Source organism: Rhea pennata, chromosome Z, assembly GCF_028389875.1.
Source record: "Rhea pennata isolate bPtePen1 chromosome Z, bPtePen1.pri, whole genome shotgun sequence".
Classification (NCBI taxonomy): domain Eukaryota; kingdom Metazoa; phylum Chordata; class Aves; order Rheiformes; family Rheidae; genus Rhea; species Rhea pennata.
In genome coordinates this window covers 25,948,787-25,968,830 of record NC_084702.1, presented here as the reverse complement: position 1 = coordinate 25,968,830, position 20,044 = coordinate 25,948,787, and the positions used below count along the sequence as shown (strand labels likewise).

Below are 20,044 nucleotides of genomic sequence, written 5' to 3'. Positions count from 1 at the left end.
CACAAATTAGTGGAGTGGGAAGTAATGGTGGCTAAAGAAACTGATCTGGATCACTTGTGAAGGTGAACCTATTTAAGCAGCGTGTTTCTAACATATTCATACATCAAACTGTACTTGTAGGACGAGTGGACTAACCATAAAAAGAGAGAAAGTATACAGAAACACAGTAAGGGATTTAAGGCTTAAGGAAGAGAGTCACCTGTAGCTTTAATAAGATGCTCTATGAAGCCATATGTTATCCTTTCTTAGTTAAGCAGTGGGATAGCAGGAAGGGGATTAAACTGACTTTTGAAAGTGAGAAAGGAGACTATTCCTGCAATGATATTTGTGTATGTCTAATGTTTCAAAAAGAATGCTGTTAGAAAAACAGAAATGAGTCCTCCTCATTGCCTTTTTTTCTGAATCACATCTGGAAACACAAGTTACATGATTCTTAACAACTTCAACGTAATTTATTTTATCCAAGAGAAGGCAAAGAGATGACCTGATTATAGAATGAAAGCGCCTCAACATTGAAGAAATTTCTGAAGGCAGATTTTTCTTTAATCTAGCAGAGATTGGCCTAACAAGGTAAATATGGAGTTAGACAAATACACAACTACGAGGTGCAATTTTTTTAATAATCATTAAGACATGGATGTGAGTCCTATGGATGTGACTTTTGTACAAGTGCAATCTTTTATCTTATATATATATATATATATATATATATATATATATATATACGTACACACGTCTCACTGAGAACATACTGCAGCTCAATTAGAAATTGTGAGTTTTAATTATAGATTTCCAGTTGTTGTTATTGTTGGTCAATCTAAATGACCATAACAATCCTCTGCCATAACTCTGAAAAGAATCATGGAAAGGAGTTCAGATATTGATGCTGACATCTGTCAGAGAAAAGCACGTATGTATCAGGAACTTCACAGAAATCTCAGTGGCAAGTAGGATTTGAGAGAACTTTTTTCTGCTAATTAACTGCCTTCAAATACCCCAGGAGGGTATTTCTGAGCCCGAAGTTAGGTGCTGCTTTAAATACATGCATATCCTGAACAACTCTACCATAAATACGTACAAAAACATTAAGCTCTATGTGAATAAAATTATCTTCAATACTAAATTAAATCTGCAAACAACATCAAAATAGAACTAAAACGAAACACTCAAATGAGGATTTTTTTTCCTTTGCCCTTTAAATTTAGGAATAGGTGACAAGTTATTAAAACTAAAAATTTGTGTTCCTGCTGGAGCAAAATTAGAAATTTTAAGTTAGTAGCAAATGAAGGCTGATTTGTGGGACACTGACATATCAACAAAATCTAATCAAATAAAAATCTATCTTTAATCTACAACACATTTAGGTGGCTGCCTAATTTCTGTGAGGTCCAAGAGACATAATCATGAGCCTGTGTACACTGCTGCACAGGGTCTCTCATCAGTTCTCATCAATAAGCACTTTTCCCAGTAGCCCTCTCATTATTTCCCTGTTTCCCTTATTTAAACAGCCAAATCAGCTGTTGCTGGTATTTCTTCTTTTCAGTCACTAGCCCTTAGTTAACCTGTCACCCTTTGACTTACGCTGTTGCAGATGCAAATATTTAACAAGGATAAAAAGGGCCAAAAAAGAATCTAGGTGAGAACTTTTCAATTCACAGTGAATGGTTTATTTGATTGCTCTGTATTTTTCTCTTCGTCTCTCCCCTAAAATCAACATATAACTCAAAGGAACAACTTGATCTGCCAGCAACGTGACTACAACCATAAGGTTGTTAGAGACAGAAAAAGGGGAAAAACTGTTCAAAGGTGTCACTCCATGCCTTTTCATTTGAACTTCCCTTTTTGAATCAAGGTGCACAATACCCCTATGCACAACTGCCTAGAAGCAAATACTGATATGACTTAGATTTTTTTTTAAACTAAACACATGTATAGGCATGTAAATTGTTCCTATCCCTCCCCACAGAATGCAACTCCATTTGGAAATTTTAGTCAATCTCTACTGCTTACTGCCTGTTCAGAGGCATCATGGGTCATAACCTCTCTTTCTTCCAGAATCTCTCACATATACAACTTCTATCTGTTAAGCAGTTTCTATATTGTTTCCAAAAAGTCATGAATGGCTCAGCCTCAGGTTTATTTTTCCTATTAGATTGTGGGATGAATGTTAAGTGTGTGTATGAGTCTTTCAAACGTTGAGACAATCTAAGACTTTTTCTAGGGCTTGGCAAAGTAACAAACCAAGCTTACTGAGTGGTTTTGGCCACCCTCCTAGATTCTTTCATTGAAAATATCTACTGAACTAATCCTCAATATGTTTCAGTGGCAATAGCTTACACAATGTATAACATGGTCTAAGGTTATCAGCATGTTGTAAGTCTCAAAGGAGATCAAAACTGCTCCAAACAGGGTGGTCAACACTTGAAACATTTGGATGTCAGAGAAGAGCAAGCAGCCAGACATTGCAAAAGCTGACCATATGCCCAATGCAAGTGAGAAAAATGGACCCGAACCTCTGAGATTTTTATTTTCTTTCACTAATACATACGATGAACTTCCCTATTAAAGAAATAGTGGGCCAATGTTATGTTCAGGCAAATGTTTTTGAAAGGGCAGATTAATGAAACAGAACAATACATTATACTTTCATGTAGTAGTTCACTATTCTTTTGGAGTGGGTGCAAATGGAAACTGCAAGATACGACATAACATTTTAAAAAGGAGGAAAACCACACTAGCACAGAAAATACACCCAATAATGCAAACAAAACTAAGACAATAAACACTCTAAATGGAGTGTATGTGTGTATATCCTCAAGAAACTTGTACTACTCTAACAGCTCACTGCTGTCAAAGATAATCCTGCTCCCTCCTCGGTTTCTTTGCTCTCTACTAGACTACTCCTCTTGGGCCTGTTCAGCTGGTTCTTAGAGGTGGTGCAAGTGATGGAGATGAGATTGAGTAGCTGGGGGTAAAGAGCACATAGGCAGTAGATGGCAGACTACTGCCTAAGAGAGCAGGCACCTAGGTTGTCTTAGGCGTCTTGGGAAATTTTGTTTTTCGAAGAGGGCTCTGAGCAAGTTCTCAGAGGCTACAAAGTCAGTGCTTTACTAAGTTTAAGAGTGCTCTTCTAGGGTCATGTATTCTGTAAGCAGGCTGACTACCTACCAGCCATAAAGGCTCTAACAGTTGCTACATCGACTATATTAATTCCTCTCTCCATATTTCACTTCATGTGGATAGGGTCTTAGTAAACTGAGAATACATCGATTTCAGCGTTTCAGCTGGGATGGCATAAAGCGCATAAGAAGCTGGATTGTTTATTCAAACATGAGTCTGAAAGCTCATGAATACAAAGTTTCCTTAACAGTCTGCTTGCAGCCAGATCAAAGTCTTAAAAGCAAAAGAAGTCTGCTCCTGATCGTACATTAAAACTGGAGGTGGAGGAGTATATGGAACTTGAACAAAGAAAAAGTTATTCAGCTCCTCTTAACATATTTTATTTGCTTGAACTTGTCTTTATTTTTTTCTGAACTGTTTTTCTGGCTCCCAAATGTAATCTTGTAGCCAGGAGTTGATATTCATAAAAAGCAAAACGTTATCTCCCAAGTAGTAACTTACTGTTTATTAATAAACTGTCTTGTCCTAAAGACATACAACAGGAAAACTCCACTGTATGCTTAATGTTTAGTCTATTTATATTTATGCTTGCTTTTCCTTAGGCTCTTGCATTTACACTATCTAGACTTAATATAGTTTTGAATTGTTTTTCAAACAATTATTCAGTTATTCAGTTATTAACTGCTTGCTCAGATATTCACATAAAAATGGATAAAGACAGGGCAATTATATGCTTAAATGGCAGGCTAATCATGCATTCATGGATTGTAATACAATGGAAAGAGTAAGACAAAAGTGGTATCAACCTTGTTAAAGATCATCACTTGCATCTCTTGGAGCTGTCTAAAGCTCTTTCCTCGCGCTCACTTCCTCCCTTTGACCACCATACATTTCAGCTGTATGTTGGAAATGAGCTTGCTTTGAAACAAACAGTGTTTAAAGTTTTGGTGGAATAGATACCTTCCAGAGGAAAATGGTAAGAGGAAGTTGCCTGCCTTGCTCCTCACCTTAGAATTAGTTTATTTTCCAAAAATGCCTACCTATATATGAGGAGATCTGGGGTCTTATGCCGACAGCCTCTTTATTCAGTGTCTGAGTTAAAAATGATCACTTTACTCATTTAGGTTAACTTCCACTGAATCTGCATTTAAAAGTCATTGGGACCTTTCCCATACATACACACAAACACTTGCTGAAGATCTCTCCAAAATGGCATTCACAGAATTTAATAAACTTAAAAGTCCTCTCTGCTACATGTTTCTGATTTGGCTAGAAGTAAATCTTTTTCAAAGAGCTTGAACAGCAGTTTTAACTCCCAGCAGAGAATTCATGACATTAGAAACAGCTGCAAGTAATGCCCATGATGTCCTGCATCCAGTGAAGTGATGCAGAACACAACTTTATTGAAAGGCTCCATCTTCATGGTGAATTTGCTCACTTTTTTAAAAAAAAAATATTATGTGGTTGAAAGCAGAGCCTTAAGGAGAGCAAAAATTAATGTCCTCTGCTTACTTTTAATTTTAGTTACACTTTAATTTCAGTTTTTGAGCATACTCAGAGAATATCAGTATTTGCTCAGGTGATACATGGAAGGATAGGTCAGATCATAGCTCGAAGAACTGGGAAAGCTGGAGCTCTGATGCCCTAATTCTGAAGGTATCCTATGTCTTATGGTATTTATATTCATTAAAATACAGCAAAAGTGATATTTAAAGAATGCTACGAGACTTAATACGCTAGAGCTCAGTACTGGTTCTCCAATCTGCCGTTTGTAAAGGACAGCATATAGATCGATCTCTCTTGGGAACAGAATGGTTATGGAATTGTCTTTAAAAGCACAAAACTATTTTTCTGCTCCCTGACTGAGCAGTAATACAGCTAACATTTGTAGCAGAAATTTATGTAACTCTCTTGGTCTACAAGTTGGCTTCTTAAAACAGTAAACTGGTCACATTTCCCCAGTTTATTCTCTAGCAACCAGACCATAAGTAGGCAAGCTGGAGAATCATTTCTTCTGTGTACACTGGCTATGCATTTCTGGTCATTTTAGCATTCCAGATGTTTGTGTGGTGTTTATGTGAAAAAAAAAGCTATATATAATGTCAGTTTAATAGAAATTATACTTAGCAATCCCTTTCCCAAAGCATCCACAATTTTAGTAGGTAAACAATACCAAAAAGAGGTAAAGGGAATCTTTAAAGCAGTGTAGTGTTCTTTACAATTAATGAAATTACTTATTTCTTTTTTCAGTCAACTTACTAGAGTACTCACAATATTGATGAATAAAATTGTGTCTTATGTTTTGATATTGATTACTCAATTTTGTTTAAGAAAAATCTAAAAAAAACAGGCAGCTAAGTGATTGTTCTTGAAAAAATGCTCTTGGAAAGTAGCAGTGGGCAAATTCCTTCTTCTTCAAAGAGAAAAAAATATACTTCTAGATAAGTATGCACCTATATATTTAAGGGAATGTTTTTCCCATTGAAATGCTATCAGAGATAAAAACTAAAATACGCCAAATCATGCCCCAGTATAATACATCTGACTGCTGTTAATGTCCTCAATTCTCGATATATTATATTCTTATCATTTATTGTTAGTGATTTATTCTGGACTAAAGTTAAAGACATTTATTATAGCTCATTAGAATTCAGCATAGATTTTGTGATACTATCGTTTTCTTACTAATTGCAGAAACTAGTCAGAAAAAAGCAGTTCAGAAAGACTCTCTGAACTCTCTCTCTCTGAAGATAAAATCAACTGTAGTAAACAGGCAGTGGAAAGTGTGCAATTTCTATATGATTTGTTACTAAATCTTTGACACACAAAAAAAAACTCTCTTCTGACAGTAAGCATGGAAATGACTGCAATACTGCCACTTCTTGGTTCAGTGAAAATACTGGAGCAATCCTAAACAGTACTGACTTCCACTTTGTGTTTCCTGGGTACTTCCAGAGTTGCTTCTCTGGAATTCAGAATTCAGTATGCCAAACGAAAAGATCAAGTAGCCTATCAGGTATTTCTGTTGTTAATCTCTTTGTTAACTTCATTAAACTAATTGCATTAATAATCTCTTGTCAGTAGAAAAGGTTAAATCCACATCTCCAGGCATCTGATTATGAAAAATATGCTGCCATTTTTCAGTAGGAAATTAATTTAGGTCACCTGATATTATGGTATTAGTTCTCCCTTGTGCACTGAGAATGAGAGGTATGTTTCCACCAGATTTGCAAGGTGATGTGATAGGAAATTTGATTCTTCCTAGTGGCACCTCCCCTGAAGCAAGTCACATATTGTCGTCATAACTTACTAAAAAACTAAGAGCTCAATCATCTTATGCAATGCAAAATACAACAACCAAACCCAGTTACAAGACATGCAAAACACTAACATGCCATGGCACCTCAGAAAGAACAGTGATTTGGCTTTCATTGCACAAAAGGAGAGAAAAAGAGAATAACTCTTTGGAGGACAGTGAAAAGAGAGTGAGGTTCCTCCTCAGCTGCCAATGCCTAGGTGCCAATGCATAGGTGGGTTTGAAATACAGTATTAGCAGGTGTAAAAGAAAGTGACGTGTATTCACTTGCTATGATTTTAACACGTGGCATGAGAAATTCTGTCTCTGAGTCCTGCTTCCTGCATACCTTTACTTGCACTCAGACCCAGTGTGACCTCTTTTTCTCTCTCTGCCTTCTCTCTCCAGCCCGTTCGATCAGGCAACTGTCACTAGTAGCTTTCTACTCCTCTGTGTTGTCCCACAGTCCCACTCTCCTTACTTGACCTCATTAAGAGCTATGCCAGAGCTGTAACATCCTTTTCTCTATGCTGTCTTTCACACTCGGAGTTGGGAGAGAAGTGCAAGATAAGCCAGCTCCTCACAGATCTCATCAGCAGCATTAGAGAGGCAATTGGCTTGTCTAACTTTTCACCTCCACCTTATTTAATAGCTACAGGACCTTGGGATATTCACATTACTCACTGCTGATAAAGGCTCATTACCCTTATTCTGGCTGCCTTTCGAAGTCCACTGCATAGCGACACAGTAGGAGAGTCGGTCTCTCTACATAAATGCTACTATATAGTTCACCTGGGAGCTCAAAAATACAGCTGGAGAGCACCATCTATCCCTCAATGATGTACTGTACTGGAGGAGTTTTGTAAAAAAACAAAGTAAGCTGGGTTTCTTGGTCCTTCATGGAAGCTCAACACAATGCTGACTTCACAGTTCTCATGGAAAGTGAAAATGCACTGGCTTTCCCTGGGTTTTGGCTTCATCTGAAGAGCTAAAAGCATCCAGCTCTAGTAGATGCAACAAATTTAGAGCTCATCTAGTATGGAGTACATTAGAGTATGGAATACTTTAAAATGCAGTATAAATTATATTTCACCTGTACCAGCAATCTCATGGCACAAGTACAAAAAGGCTGAATGATAAACATTGGCTGGTAAATTAAACTTCTCGGCAACAGCTTTCTAAAAATCTGAATAATCTCATTCCAGACTTGCTACATATATAACTAGCAACAATAATATAGCTCTTTCATCCAACTTATTCACTAAATAATTACAAAGCATTAGTTTCCACTGTGGCTCTTACCTACTTTTGTCATGCCCTATCAGCATTGTATAATCCTGTTTCACCTTGAATTCTCTTTAATACTTTGCTGGCTCAATCTCCATCTATTTGTCAACTCAATGCGCTGTACACCACCTAGTTCCAGCACTGATGCTGCCTTATAAACCTTTTTTGGTGCTACATAACTGGGCATGTGGTAATTCAATTCTCTGTTAATTCACCAGCTATTATTCACAGTAAAACTTTGCACGTCTTTCAGTCCAGTTCTGGAAATCAGGAATGTACTTCCTAAAGCCCACAGAGTTAAGTCAAAATACAAGCAGCTGCAGGAACAGCAGAACCAGGAATTGTATCTTTGCTTGGGTTCGTAGATTTCTATTAGCATATCTTTTTAGAGATTTTGTAAGAAAAACTGACTTTTTCAGTAACCCAGGTGTATTACATTTACTGAATACACTCTTCTTTCAAAAAGATACTTCCTAAATTGTTTTTTCTTATAGTCTTTTATTCTACTGTTAACCGTGTTCAGTGAATAATAGCAGACTATACAGAGACACAATTATCTTTACAAAATCCTTTCTTTTTGGTCCCAAACAAAAGACTGTGAAATCTTTTGCATTTAGCACACTCCTCCAAATGCATTTTGTCTTTCACTTACTCTTCCAAAGTACAGTTTATGTGTACAAAGAAAGAATAATGAGGAATAAATGGGGCAGAGGAAACAGTAGAAGTTAAGAAAAAGGAAAGAGATTCAGAGAAAAGAAAAATGTATCTTCAGAAATGGAAGAACTTAATCTGGAGAAATCAACAACAAAAACAGAGTTGTTAAAAGGCTTTAGGAGAAAATGTTAGCTGACACCATTGTAGACCTAACATATTTGTAGAGTAAAATGAAAGCTTTATTTCTATGAAATTTTAGATTATGATTAATGTTATTTTGGGGGGTATTCAGCAGTGACAATGAAATGATTGTTTTTTCTTTGGTTTGGTTATGTAATACGTGGTGTCTTTCTTACGCCATTCCAAACAGTTTACGAATGTGACTGATCTCCCTCCTTTTCTGAGAAGCTGATGGTAAAGTTCTTTCTTGTTCCACTTCTTGCTGTGGTTTAGAACCTTAATGATATTGTCAGATACTTCCCTAGGTTCTTAGGTAAGGTTCACTTGTATATAAATTTTCAGGATGACCTCCAACTACACACTGTAAAGACACTGGCTAGCTTCTTCTCTAAATATAACATCATTTTTAAAGCTGTCATTCATTTTTGTATGTAGCTCTGTTATTTTATGCTGTAGTTTCTCAGAGAAAAACCATCTTGCCCCAGTGATTTACTGCAGTGGAAGTTCTATTTTCTTCTTGTTCTCTCTGACGGTGCCATACCTTCTCTAGCTATAAAGAATAACCTCTGGATACACATTTCCTCTTTTTCTGATGTAGTGACATCCAAAGATAAGCAAACACTTAGCTTATAAACTTTAACTAACACATTTATTCTTAGGTGCTCTAACAAAACAATGCCTCTTCTTTCAGAGGGTATCATCTCTCAAAACATCTTACTTCCGCTCCAAAAAATCCTCAGCTTCTCAAAAAGCTGTATGCTCAATTCCTGCCCAGTAACAACTAGGTCAGGTAGAGTGGGAAGAAGCTTGTAGGAGCAAGGACTATGGAAACTTCTCCAAATTAGAGAGGTCTGTTAGCGCAAACAATTATGATCAGCAATATAAGGGCTGATAATAGTGCTGGGAGGACTATCCTTGATCAGTGTGGAAAAAGACTTGCTCCTGTCTGAACCGACTACAAAGGCAGGGGCAATGCCTTTGCAGTCTAATGACAGTTAAAAAATAAACTGTAGTTAAAATTCAGACAACCACCAATTTTTTCTGAAGTCAGAAGCAAAAAGAAGGCTTTCATCAAGGAAAGCCTAGTGACTGAAGTCTAGTGAATTCTAGGTAAGTCAAAGTTAGTTATATTAACTACACTTTCCATATGTTTTTTAAATTTTTACATCACCTTCTCCATCTTTTATGACCATTTTCCTATGCAAATAAGATTAAGCAACTGGCAGGAAGAGTGAAACTGATTAGGCACAAAGTCCCCTCAGAACATTTCAAAGATGCTGTTTGTTGTAATGGCAAGTAAAGCTGTTTCAGACAGCAGTATGATTTTAGAGTTGACTTTGACCTTTTCCAGTTATGCAAACTATATATATTTCATCCAGTTATTTGCAAACAGAATATTTTGTCAATAACAATAAATAAGAAGAAATGTATTCGGTATGACATGATGATATGTAGATAGCTGAGATCTGGGGAAAATCTGTTGGACTGGGAGCTCTCTCCTGACATAAAGTTTGGAAAAGGATGTTAACTAGGGAGGTGCTTTCTGTAGACATTATTTCTTTGATACCAGTACTTTCTGAACAAGCTGAGACCTAATTCTGTAGGTCAGTTTTGAATAAAATTTGAATAGTGACTCTCATGTGAAGTTTCAGGTGTAAGTTAACCGAACAAAAACAAAAAGATCCTATTTCACTGACTAGCCCAGATGTCTGAAAAATCAGAGGTTATAATAAAGCAAACGTTTTTTTTCCAACTTTGATTGCTTTAAGGGAGGGAAGTGCTAAGAAGATTGCCTTTCCCTAGGTATTAAAAGGCATGAGAAGCAAGAACTTCTCAATAGAGTCATCAGTTATCAAGAAGTATAACTCTAATTGTTTAAGTGATGAATGCCCCTGAAATCTCTACTTCCTTTGGCTTCCACAAAAGCATAAAATGCTAAATATCTTGCAGATTTTGTCCATGACAGTAACAAATTCCTAACTCTCTACTCTTTCTAGGAATTGTGTTTAGAGTTAAAGGAGAAAAATACAGAGATAAAAGAAGAACTTTTAATTTGCTGATGGAAAGATCTTGAGAGATGCTTTTAACCTTTGTGATGACCAAAAGAGAGAGAAGTTTTGAATCCCCATCATAATACATTTTTTTAACGTGATATTCATGGTAAAAAGTTATTTCTAGCCAGGACTATTACAATTACAAGGGGCACTACTTGTGAAAAAAAGGCTTGGGGAGAAAAATGTTAATCAGAGAGTTTGTTTGACAAAGTCTTTGAATAAAAGGTCGTGGGTCAATACATCTGAACTACATTTACAGCCCTGTCAGAGATTATATCAGTTCAACGGCCAAAGGTATCAATCTTAACCCACAACCAAGTTAATTATAAATCAAAATGCAAACCTATACATGATAACACTTTATAACTTTCTCAATAACAAGTTTGTAGCTAGCAACCTAAAAATCTCCTTCTGACATAGCAATGACTGAAAACATTAACTAACCTGGAATTCCTGTTTTTTCTCTTCAATTTCTAAAGATAAATAAGATTAACAGAAGTAGCTATGGCTACAATCACAAATACAGTCATTTGAGAATATCTGGCAATGACCCCAGTCAGTCCTGAAATCAACTTATTCACATATATTTTAGCTATTTCTTCTTGTTGAAATCATGTGCTCCCTTATTCTTCACTTGCTCTGAACAAGATCCCACCTAGCCACTGCCACTAAAGGCACAGCAAATACACACAGCTATTCCATGGAGACAAATGCAATCATCTAGGAGCAGCCCTTCCCAGAAAGTATGCAAATGAGGACTTTCTCCTACAGGTATAGAATACAAAATACTCTGACAAGACAAACTGTAAAGTCCATTTGTTACCCTAATGTTCTTTCCATATTACAATGGTGAGACAGCTATGAAGCAATGTGGCTAGGCAGACTTTTACCCTCCTAAACAAATAGCAGACTGTTTCCTTCCTAAACAAAATTACGTGCAACTGTTTTAAGTATCTATTGTCAATTTAAAAAAACCCACCAGTGTAATCCCACCAAAAAAGTATGGTGACAGTAAAAACCTTGAATGTAAATCTAGGGGTACAAAAGAGAATTTGAACAAGGTACTGTAAACCGTATTAGTAGGCTTTATCACTTGCTTTACTGCTACTTTTCTCTTGAAGAAGAAAGTACCCCAGGAGCCAGGACTGGGTCCTGTCTTGTTCAACTTACTCCTCAGTGACCTGGATGAGGGCACAGAGTGCCTCCTCAGCAAGTTTGCTGACGATACCAAACTGGGAGAAGTGGCTGATACACCAGAGGGCTGTGCTGCCATTCAGAGAGATCTAGACAGGCTGGAGAGCTGGACGGAGAGGAACCTCATGAGGTTCAACAAAAGGAAGTGCAGAGTCCTGCACTGAGGGAGGAATAAGCCCGTGTTCCCCCAAGCTAGGGGCTGACCTGCTGGAAGTCAGCTTGGAAGAGAAGGACTTGGGAGTCTTGGTGGACAACAAGTTGACCATAAGCCAGCGATGTGTCCTTAATGGCCAAGATGGCCAATGGCATCTTTAGCAAGACCATTGCAGCACGCTGAGGGAGGTGACCCTGCCCCTCTACTCAGCCCTGGTGAGGCCACACCTCAAGTACTGCATCCAGTTCTGGGCTCTCCAGTCCAAGAGACACATGGAGCTACTGGAGAGAGTTCAGCACAGGGCTATGACGATGATCAGAGGATTGGAACATCTCCCTTATGAGGAAAGGCTGCAAGAACTTGGCCTGTTTAGCCCAAAGAAGAGCAGACTGAGAGGGGATCTTATCAATGTCTATATCTGAAGGGAGGGTGTCAAAGGGATGGGGCCAGACTCTTTTCAGTTGCCATGTGACATGATGAGAGGCAATGGCCACAAACTGAGATACAGGAAGTTCCACCTGAATGTGAGGAGGAATTTCTTTACTGTGAGAGTGACAGAGCCCTGGCACAGGTTGCCCAGAGAGGTTGTGGAGTCTCCTTTTCTGGAATATTCAGAACCCTCCCGGATGCAACCCTGTCTAACAAGCTCTAGGTGACCCTGCTTGAGCAGGGAGGTTGGACTAGATGATCTCTAGAGGTTTCTTCCAACCTCAACCATTCTGTGATTCTGTGATTTTATAGCAATAAGAGCAGACAACATAAGGACAAATCACTAGTATGTTCCAGTTTTAATTAAAAATGCTGAAGTAAAATTTTTTAAGAAAGCATTTCAGAACTGACAGGCCGCAATATCAAAAACCACAGCTTATTGGACTCTCTGTCAGCTTATGCACATACTTTTAGGATAGGTAGATGGAGTAAATATGCATATGAGAGGAGAAAGACTTACTTCAAAAAGTCTGCCATGATCCCATGACCTAAAACAACGCAGCTTTCAGAAAAAGCTTCTGAAAAAGCATTATTTTGGGGGTAAAAGCTCTTTTCAAGGTTTCAGAATTCCAACTCCCTTAGCCACATCAATACAGGATTGCAATAAAACGTAAATGAAATAGATTTCTAGTGTATGAGAAGAGTTACTGCCTCAAAGACTGAGAGAGTCTTAATATAAAAAGGTCCACTTAACAAATATAGGATGAATTTTGGAACCAGGGTATTATTCAGTCTCTTACTCAAATACAGTGATTCTGGAGAGAAATAGTCAAGCTGCTAGATCTACTGATTGATGACATGCTCATATGGTACACACTTGAAGACATGGACTTCTGACTGTCTGAGCTGGCTGCTGGTGTTATGAACTATTGCAGACATCCTACATTTTTGTTTTTCAATTTATGCAACTGAATTAATTACAAGCCAACATGAAATAATTATAAAAACCGAAAAAAAAGCAGTGTTAAGACAATCTTCTTTATTCACATAAAATACTAAGCTAATGCTTTGGAATTAGCCAAACACCTGAAAAGGCAATGTCTACTTACAGGAAAATTGTTTTACATATTTTTTCTAAAAAGGTCCATTCTCCTCCCTGTCTGAAGCAGTTCAAGCTATCAGATCAAAACCTTCTGAGGGCCCTACACTCAGCTACATAGGTGATCTAGTGAGAAAACAAGATGTAGAGAGTTAGAATTGTATCAAAGGAACAGTAGGGAAAGATAGTAAGTCTTCAATAGCAAAAAGGCAGGCACATCAGCTGGAGTCAACTGCCTAACCTGTTGCTTTCAACCTTTTTAAACTAACTGCTTGAGCTTTTTATTTGCATTTTGCCAAGCAAAATGAGGATATTTTTTTAAAACTGCTTGAATAAAAGCAGTTTTACTCCAAGTTTTAACTGTGACTGTAATTTCGAAAAAAAAAGTTTGCTCAGAAAATATGTAACTCATGCAGATAGGAAGCAGCAAAAAATCCATTTATTTCAACAGAATTTTTCATTCCTAAAAAGCATGCACACATAACATTCAAAAGACATTGTTTGGAGCTCTTCTCTTGTGTTCAAGGACACAACAAATTTGTATCACAATGATCTTTGAGACAGTGAATTGAGCACATTGAAAATAAGTGGGTTCACAGCTATAACAGGTTGTGGCTATGTTCCTTCCTTTTCCCATTGCTGAAAGTTTATCCTCTAGTAAGAAATTACCAGGGCATCTTGCAATAGGAAGAATTAATGAATGAACGTATTAGTAAGTGTTTCCTATTGCAAGGCCACCTGCGAATTCTTTATAATACTTGTAAGGAGTTTACAAATCTTCATTAGTTACATAAAACAGTAAAGAAAGTTTGCTTTTTCTGAATATACTATTTTACCATGTTTCAAAATATAACAGTAGACAGACTTAAACACTAGCATGAAACAGAGCTAGCAACCCTTTGTGTACTTACCATGTACCACATGCTTGGCCACTTGGGATCATTGAAATAAGTAGATTGGGTACCACCAGGTTTATAATCCCTCTTTATCCTTCTTTTAACCACCTGCTGTTCTATCCACTCCACCTGCCAACAAGGAAAACATTTGCTTAAGTGTTAGGGTTCTACGGAAGTTATCAAGAAATGTGGGAAATCTTGGGAAGTTTCCCATTACCAGTCCAAGATGTATTTCATGTTAAAGAATTCATTTTGACGGTGGAAATGCACAGCTCACCTTGGTGTGCTGTTCACTATGAAATACATCAATTTAGTTAGTGCTACAAGTCTCCATGAGCAATTATTTAAATCCCTACTAGAAGGATTTCATTGGCTATCATCCTTTGAATAATGCTGTTATTTTATTATTTTTCATTATCAGACTAGCTCCTCTTTCAAATTTATAAACTATTTACTTCTACAAAGCTTACCAACATATCACAATGAGAAATTAATTGTTTCTGACAGTTTTCCTTTTTTGTTTAAATTCATTCTTGAAGACAAAATATTTAGTAACATACTTAAATGTTTTATTTAACTAGTACCGCTTATGTGGTTTGACCACTTGCAGTGAAGAAACAAAATTAAACTGTATTTCATAACACTGAGACTCCTCGTCACTCATCCAGGCTTTTGGGGACTTCTTTTTATACTACAGTGCTCCCTAGAAAGAAACAGCTGGATACTGAGCAACAGGTTAAATTAAAACAACATCAAAAAGGGAGCTTAAAACAGAAAAATAAAGATTAGAGTTAAAAATCTAGTTCTGCAAGCCAGCTTCTGGTCTGTCAGGTACCTCTTTAAAGATTCATGACACATCCAGGAGCAGTGACACTGAAAATGACATCAACCTTACGGCACATCATTTCTGTCTAAATGGGAGCTAGTTTCTATAAATGTAGATAATATCTACATGCAAACTATCCGCAGACAAAGCAAGGTTATATTTACATGCATCTACCTTCCTGACAGCTCATATTCCTGCTGAATTGCTTCAGGGGATATAATGGTAAAAATTCAGTCCACATCTTCCCAAGCAAGACAGCCATTTCCTACCGGTAGCCAATTCTGCACCTTAGATTTGTGCTGTTTATGAATATCTGTGCATTCACAAACACATACATATATACAAAAGAAATTTATTTTCAGCTCACGTATCATGACTTGTCTTTGTCACTTGTCAGGGATAGTATTAATGTTCTACCTTGGTAGCTAATGTCTCCACTATGTATCCTCAACTCCAAATTGTGAGATCCTTACACAGACAAAATGCCATTGACATTAACAGAAATTTGCTTGAGATCCTTACTATCTTGGCTTCTGACCTCTCCTTCTAGGTGAAAACATAGAAAGGCATTCCTGAATTCTGCTTGGGAGCATTCCTACAATATTGCTTCTACAAGCTGGCAAAGCTTAGTGATTTTCTTTATAAAGAACTGAATTTTTTGCTTCACTAAGAATTTGCCAAAGGTTAAAAGTATACTTCCATGTGCTTCTACAGCAGAAATTGCATCTGAACAATACAGACTATCTATCTGCTAATGCTCACAGAGAAACCATTTCTCTGGTAAATCTTCTGGTAAATCCCTTTCAGCTTTTGAGAGAATTGAGAAATTGGGTAAGGTACTTTTCTCTCCTGGTTACTCAGATCCTCTTTCAGCTTGGACTGACATCCATTTTGGTGGACTTCCTCTCACAAAGTCTACAGCTCACGGCCATCTCAGATCTTACATGATCTGGAGGTCCCTTCAGCAGGAAAAGGCAGATCATCAGTCTTCAGTGCCATCCGAAGTAGCAAAGTCTGAGGGCCTGCAAGACGTATAGAGTGTATCTGGCTAGAGAGCAGAAGAGTGAGAGCCAAAGACTTTGGCAAGCGCTAAACCTTAAGACTGAGGAGACCGATTTAAAGAGGGATCAAGATCCCTTTTAACTGGAGCTTCTCCCCATCAAAAAAAAGGCTGACACTTGACAGATTTACCATAAACCTCCTTGCCACCTGCTGCTAACACATGCCTTCTCGTCCAGAACACCACAGCAAACTTTTTTTTTTTCTCTCTCTTTCTCTTAAGCTTCCTTTCTCACAGGCAGCCCAGCGCTCTCAAAGCATCTGAAGCCACTTGAGATGTACCATGTACCACTTCATCTCTGACTCTGTAGCTGACTCTGTTTTAGAGTCAGTGACGAACAAAGCTGAATAAGCAAGCAAAGGTGCTCTTTATAGCATACACAGGTCCGCCTTCCAAACCTTTCTATCAGATCTGGCTAGTATTACTAGAACCATTTTCAGCTGAATGAGAGGTCTAAGACTTCTATGCTGGCAGAGTACTATCACCTTAATTAATCCCTTTGCTGCAGAAAAGAATCACATGAGCAGGTTACCATGTCCTTAAAAGTTACGCTGAGAGTGGTTTAAGCCAACAAATTTCAACCCTGCACATGCTATGAGCACATACAGAGCATGCCAGGTCACGTAGGGCAACTCATTACAAAACTTATTCATAACTGAGTCTGCAGGGAGGAGGTATAAATGGCTATTTTCTTGATCTAATACTGGTGTAAAGATGTCCCAAAGAAAAAAGAATAAGATAAACTCATCAGAAGTTTAAAATTTTACCATCTCCACCACTGCTAACTCCAATTTAAATGCATGAAAACTAGGGGAAGAAGGTAGGCACCAATACTGTTATTGCTTAGCGGAACTGCAAGTAAAGATCCTATGGCACTTAATTTGGCATTATGAAGTCCTCTGCATCAGAACTGCTACAAGGATTATCATTAGCAACTGTGAGAGGTTTCTAAAAAACTTCTTTATTTTGTATATGTAGCCAGAGAAGTGGAAATTAGTCCAGGAGACTGCATAACAGAGACAAGTTTAAGCAGAACTTGGATAGCCTAATAGCATTTCTATAAGGAGGAATCAGAAGGGTTTTTCTTGACAAGACAAATTCCAAATTCTTTACTATTCACTGTGAAAATATGTATTTATTTAATGTCTATTCAGCTGTAAATATCTGCTGGCTATTAAAAAAACTGAAAGTAAAGTCAACATAGTGCTTGCGGAGACTGATATATCCATACACTGATGTCTCAAAAAAATGCCTGTTTCCTTTGTTTCAGATCATGTTATAGAGAGCACTTATCAGACAGCTCTTCAGTCCAAGCAATCATAAACATCTCATTGTACCATCCCAGTTTTTGAAACAATAACTTGACACAAATAATTTCTTTATATGTATATATGTAGGTATTTCTGTGCATGCATATATTTATACCAGAGCTTGCATCAGCTGAGTTAATCTGCAAGTCAGTGTTATCTTAGGTGGTTAGATTTTAGTGAATAACAGACATTCTTCAGTATCTTATATACTGCCCTTAACAAAAAAGTTAAGTGACTGTGCTTCAGATAATGTGTCACAGGACCTGCCCCTACAACATACTGGATTTTATCCATCATTTCAGTTTTCTCAACTCCTTGCAGAGTTAGGGAAAACATATGAAAGAGTCATTTTGTGAAGGGCTGTCCAGCTTGCATGATCAGACCCAAAGCCAGAAAAAGAAATATAATTCCTCGTCTTCCCACATGGCCAAATGCCAATTTTATGTAAGCATAAAACTGTTATAAATAAAATAGCCATTTGATGTCCTACAAATACAAAGAGGGACAAATGTTTGTGTGAGTAAGCATAGGCAAGGACACTGCAGGTAGCTCTGTAATGATAGAACCAGATTACAGCTACCCACAAATGTCTAAGGGGAAGTGAAAATGGCCATTCGGACTCTGTGCCCTTCCATGAGAGAGACAGGGCAGGATGTGAGATAGAGTAACCCAAACCAACACAGTACATCTGAGCACAGCCATGATTATAGCCTTGTCTGTAGGATTTTTCACAAACATCATCTGCTGGGATCTTGATAAATGCTTTACAATTGCACTGAAAATGTACCGAAATACACATCTGGAACATAATTAAAACCATCACAGGAAACCTACTTTCTCAGCTGAGAAGTGAGTGCATAAAATTTAATTTACAGAAAGCATCATTTCTATGGAAATAGAATAGCTTACTCTATTGAACTACAGGGTTCGTTTTCTTTTCTCTAACAAGTGAACAGAAAAACCTGTCAATAGTCTTCTGTCTAAAGACTGTAATTGTACAATCACTGAGTATATTAATGAAGAGTAGGCCAAGACTCAGCAGTTATTTTAGTACATTGGCATATACTTCCTTTGACTATTTTATGGGTATTTTATTCACATGTTTCTGTCAGATGCCTGGTGTATCTTGGATTTCTTTGATTCTGCATGAAAAGAGTTCATTTGTATAAAAATATTTTCTTTTAAAAAGTGTCCACCCTTCCTAACCCATAGGCCTTGAAGGAAAATCTCTGGAGTAATTGATTATACAGATTCTTATTTCATGCCAAAAGGAGACTCTATGCAAACAATGAAGCACATTTTAACATTTCCATAAAGTCACACTTACTGTGGGGGAACAGTGCACATTTTCCCATTGACTTCAGTTTTGAAAGTTCCATTTCCTGAATGTCTAGAAATCAAAGCCAAGCCAGATTGGAGACCAAACTATTTAAAAAAATCATCATTTCCAGTCTCCTCGCTTCAGCATTCACAGGGTTGTTCTGCACACGATGCAGCTCTTCTTCAGAGACCTGCAGACCTGCATGAAACTATGCTATGGAATAAAAGCTCTGAGCTATTTCAAGCACATCATTCTTTTATTCTCTTTAAGCACTAAAAAATATAATGAAATGTTATCTCTATGTGAAACAAACTATTTGCTACTATTTCCCCTCTCATTCATTCAAGAGAATTCATAGAAAAGTAGCTCTATATAGGCTTAGGACTTTCTTCAGTGCAATAAACCACAAAAAGAAAAAAAAAAGTTGGAAAAACAGGGAAAAAACTAACATGATAAGAATTCCCTCCATCTGAAAGCAATGTAATTTTTAACATGTACATACACTGGATATTTTTGTGAATGAATGTATTTTGTTTTTGAAATATATGATGAGGAGGTCCGCTTGAGTAAATATTTTCAAATTGATTAGAAATGTACTATGTAAGTAAATTCAATATATGAAAATGTGATTATTAAATAGCAGAAGTTATAGACAAATTAAAGGCATCATTTTTTCCAGTACGAGGAAAGCACATTTAGGAAAAAAGAGACCCTAACTTTGAAGTATGGAATAAATTTTATATGCAGAATCTCTTATTTTAACATCCCAGAATGAAGCATGAAGGTGTGGATCTTCAGTCTATGAAGAGGAGCTGCTGAATGTGCCACTTTCAGATAAAGTCACTGCTTTATCCCTTGTGCTGTCATCACTCACCTCAGTCTGTCCTATGTCCGTAAGAAGAAATTAGAAATTCCTGTGCAGATAACAAGAAAGCAGGTGTCACAGCAGCCTCGTCAATTAAAGAGAAAAAGGGGAGAGAAAACTCAGATAGACTACGTGGAAAATACAACCAAGTAAGAAAAGAATCTGTATGAAGCCAGGTTGGATGAGTGAAAGGGGCAACACTCATTATGTGGCAAGCTAACGCTGGACAGCATTGCTGCACTTTCACTTAGAGTTTGTCAGTAGAAGGAATTATTCTGGCACAGCTGCCTGTCTCCCGAT

The 20,044-nt window shown here is 37.3% G+C and overlaps 1 protein-coding gene across 3 annotated transcripts in view; it reads right to left on the bottom strand.

Annotated features, from left to right (window-relative positions):
- Positions 1-20,044, bottom strand: part of PCSK5 (proprotein convertase subtilisin/kexin type 5) — a 248,593-nt gene that overhangs the window by 185,723 nt on the left and 42,826 nt on the right. For all 3 annotated transcript variants that reach the window (XM_062599429.1, XM_062599430.1, XM_062599431.1), the window contains exon 3: positions 14,378-14,491. In XM_062599429.1, the coding sequence (XP_062455413.1) occupies positions 14,378-14,491 (114 nt within the window). The remainder of the gene's footprint in view (positions 1-14,377; positions 14,492-20,044) is intronic.